Source organism: Rhagoletis zephyria, unplaced genomic scaffold, assembly GCF_001687245.7.
Source record: "Rhagoletis zephyria isolate East Lansing unplaced genomic scaffold, Rhagoletis_zephyria_1.1 Rzeph_scaffold_00205, whole genome shotgun sequence".
Classification (NCBI taxonomy): domain Eukaryota; kingdom Metazoa; phylum Arthropoda; class Insecta; order Diptera; family Tephritidae; genus Rhagoletis; species Rhagoletis zephyria.
Window position 1 is genome coordinate 248875 of NW_016157289.1, and position 4009 is coordinate 252883.

The 4009-nt window shown below is 38.0% G+C and overlaps 1 protein-coding gene across 1 annotated transcript in view; it reads right to left on the minus strand.

The window, feature by feature from the left end:
- Positions 1-1500: 1500 nt before the first annotated feature.
- The window catches only part of LOC108358089 (uncharacterized), a 3781-nt gene continuing 1272 nt past the window's right edge, over positions 1501-4009 (minus strand). The window contains exons 2-3 of the mRNA XM_017609234.1: positions 2226-2648; positions 1501-1589 (exon numbers count right to left, since the gene is read on the minus strand). Of these exons, the coding sequence (XP_017464723.1) occupies positions 1501-1589; positions 2226-2648 (512 nt within the window). The remainder of the gene's footprint in view (positions 1590-2225; positions 2649-4009) is intronic.

Here is a 4009-nt window from a genome sequence, read left to right on the forward strand (position 1 = left end):
TGGTTTCTGGTTAACTGAAATGTTTTATAATATTTGTTTCTTAAGTTTTTAAGCTTTTTTAAATCTTTCGTGTACCAGGGTACTTTATACGATAATTTTTTCTTGACAGGTATATTTTCCAGGCAGAATTCATACATTGCCCTTTTAAAAATTGAAAAACGGTTAGCAGTACTTAAATCTGATAAAAGGGCATCCCAATCAATATTAAGCAGCAGATTATTCAAGTTGGAAAAATCACAGGTAGCAAATTTGAATGCGATTTTATCCATAAAGGCTGTACAAGTAGAAGAATATTCGTAAAAATCCAGGCTTATAACTAAGGAAACATGATGCTTATCACATGGGGTTATTGGGGATATACATTCATAAACACTATAATTAATATTATCGCTTACAAATATGAGATCTAGGATCCTATTTAGAGTATTAACAAATTTATTGATTTGCTTAAGGTTAAGGCTGAGAATACATTCAATAAAATAAGACTCATGGGCAGCACTTACATTGGATGGAGTGAGAACCGAATTAGAAAGAGTGTCAGTCCATTGGACATTGTGTAAGTTGAAATCCCCCAATATGCACAAATTACTATCTGATGGATCATTTAATGCGAGCGAGACAATATTATCCACATGCATTTTATATAGATCAAAGTTACTATTTGGTGGGATATAAGAAGTAATTAGATATAGGCATCTACATCTAAAAGGGTCTCTTAAGCGCACACACAGTTGGTCAAGCAAAGAATCGCCATTGTTGAGTGTAACCAAGTAGGCGCGAAATTTACGTCGAACAGCTATAAGGACACCTCCCCCTCTGCGGGAACCGGTCTTAGAAGGATCCCTGTCTTTACGAAAAACGTCGAACATATTAGGATCAAAGAACTCACTATCATGAAACTCCGAATGCAGCCAAGTTTCCACAATGACGAATATGTCATAGTCCATCTGGGCACTGAAGGAACTAACAATATTAGATTTCGTTCTTAAACCTGATATGTTCTGAAAATATATATTTAGACCAGAGGCCTTATCAGAGGGAGACTGGTGGCTTTTCTGACCAGTGAGATCATTAGTTTGAACACTTTCAATAACGGGCTGGGTGTCTTGGACCCCCGCTTTTGGAAAAAATGAAACGGCTTGATTCTTACATCCCTCGGCCACACTGAAGCATTAAGTACTACGTCATGATACATTGTAGGCACGCCAAGCTTAAAATTGATTCGCTTTAGAGTACTAGAGTTGTTTTTCTTTACTAGTTTGTAGCATAAGAGTTCCGCAGCATTGATGCCGGTATGTTTAGATACATACTTAGTAATATCTTCCTCAGTAACAGATGGCAAAAAAGATGACAGATGAAACCAAGAGTTAGGTATAGCAACGTTGAGATCGGTGTTAGTATTAGAACCAAATATGAGAGCTGACTTCTTATGTTTACGCCTTCCGACTTCAATCCACTCAGCATTATTCTCATCGATAATGGTATTCGCAGCTGCATTAGCTAACACACCAGCAACAGCAGAGGTCGCAGCAGAGTCAGCATCAACAAAGGCATCAACGTTTGGCAAATTGGAATGAGAGATATCCACACTTATTCAAGAATGATAAAATACAAGATTGCGCCAATCGAGCTAAGAGCAATTGGCCGTGACGTCAAAATATACCAGAATGAGAGAGCAAGACGAACTCGACAAGAAAAAGAAGAAGCATCGAACAAAAGGCAGTATTGCCAAGTTTTAAATTTGAAAAAGCACCAAATTTGTATTGGTGTATTTTATGGACTTTATATGAATACATAATTTTATTGTAAGGATTTCGATTCAAATTAATAAAAATCAATGTTTCTTGCACAACGGTCGATTTCGTCTGGCATGATTGAAGGTGCTGCACATATTTCATTGTCGCTTATGATTTTGTTTAATTTTTTGTAAAATTGCTTAGCACACTTACGATTGCTATAAATTTTGCTTCCACTTTTTTAAGATTTTCTCATTTGAAGTCTTCAAACTAAAAACCAAAGCACCAAAAACGCACCAAGCACAAGACTCAAAAATGTTCGCGTTTTGAATACCCACTAAATTTGGTGCGAAAAGCATTAAGCTGGCAACAGTGAATGTAAACAAAAGTATATTATGACGTCAACGATTGGGTGGATGCTGTCAAATCGACGAAGAGAGGGTTAGCGGTCCGCGAATGGCGCGACCTTTATTCTCTGGATCGTGACACCTATTTGATTGAGAATGGTACCGGTAAGCGAATTCGGTGATAACATTTCAGCATTAGTCCCATGCACAATGGCTACGTCGGCAGAGATGCCAGCATCGGCAGAAGGTTGGTGCAAGTTCTCAGCGTCAGTAACAGAAAGCTGAGGAGCATGCAAGCTCTTGGCACTTTGCTGCGTTTGCTTGGAATGATTACGCTGGCATTTTTTGAGACTGTTCGATGAATTAGAGTTGGTAATAGATGTTGTTTTCGTAGCTACTGCATTATTGAGAACAGCGCCAGCTAATACAGCAGCTCCACTGAGCGACGTAGGAGCATTAGAAGAACTAAATTGCTTCGTCTTATTCGCTGGTTCAGTGGTAGTAGTTTCTATGTTCGAAACAGCGGAGGCCGGTGACGAAGCAGCACGTGAGGAAGAATGCGAGACTGCAGGCAGAGCGCAAGCAATACGAAGAGTTTTTATCTCCGATGTAAGTAACCAAGAATGATAGAATTCAAGATTGCGCCAATGAGAGAGGATTTTTGAGCGTAATTTTTGCGTGACGTCATCTTTGTGCAATTGCGAGAGAGAAATGCCAAAACGCATATAAAAATATGTAAACAATGCAGAAAAATGTGTTAATTTTAATATTACATGGCCCAATTTTACAGGAATCAATAAATATACAAAGATTGATTAATTAGGAACACGTAGCAATAATTTTGGATATGTAGCCCTTTAGATAATGACGATTTTTAGCACATGAAAAAAATGGATTTATTAACAGTGTTTGCAAAGTGTGCAGCAAAGTGAATTTTTGTGTGTTGGTGTTGGTTGATTTTTCCGACAGGGTGGTAATGATTTATTTTGGAACGAATTTCCGTCATCCCTTGTCAAGTTTGGTTTGCAGATAAACCGGTTTCGGCGTTGTGCCATCTTCAGTGTCATTTTTCGTTCTGTCTGGTCCGAGATTTGTCCCTAATTTATGTTCATTTATCTTAGGTAATGTGATTTTCGTCGATGATTAATTACTAGATATGCCATGGTGCCCATTTTTTTGAAACAGGTAATAGGTTCATCTTCGCTGTTTCGATATTAACATCCATTATGTTGTCGCTGTATGGTTTTTGCCTGCAGGTAGGTAAAAGTCAGTGATTTTTGCCCTGGTGGTGCTTTTTGGTGTGTTCGGAGTGTCCATGCCTGTTGTTTTGTTGTCCTTTTTATTTTTTTCGCAAATCAATTTTATATATTCGAACCCTTAATCATCCAGGCAAAGTTTGCAAAAGAACGGCCAAGGCGAATTTATACAAGGTGGTGTTTACAGAACAAAAACAAAAATTACAACAACAAACTATACGCTCGTTGACAATTAGTACAAAGCCAAATTACAACAAACACATGATTTTGACAAAAGGTACAAATTCGCCGTGAAATCCGGATCCGATAACACCACCTTGTATAGATTCGCCTTGAGAACGGCTTGTCAGCCGAAAGTAGAAAGTCAAGATCAGCCGGCATAACACCAACACTGTCTAAATGAAAAAACGCCTTGCAATTCGCACATAGCACCTTTGGTTGGTTTCGATCAACCTTTTGACCGCACAAGCAAGGCATATTAATTATTAGAATTTAGACAATGAACAATTTTATTGTGAATAAATCACTATGTTAGGAGTCACATACTACGTTTATACGCATGCATAAGTCGCTTTAATTCATTTCGCCGCGATTCAAAACATATGTATAAACTGAATTTCAATTCGCTTTGAAAGAGCGAAGTGTTTTGGCTCACACTCCATTTCAAATC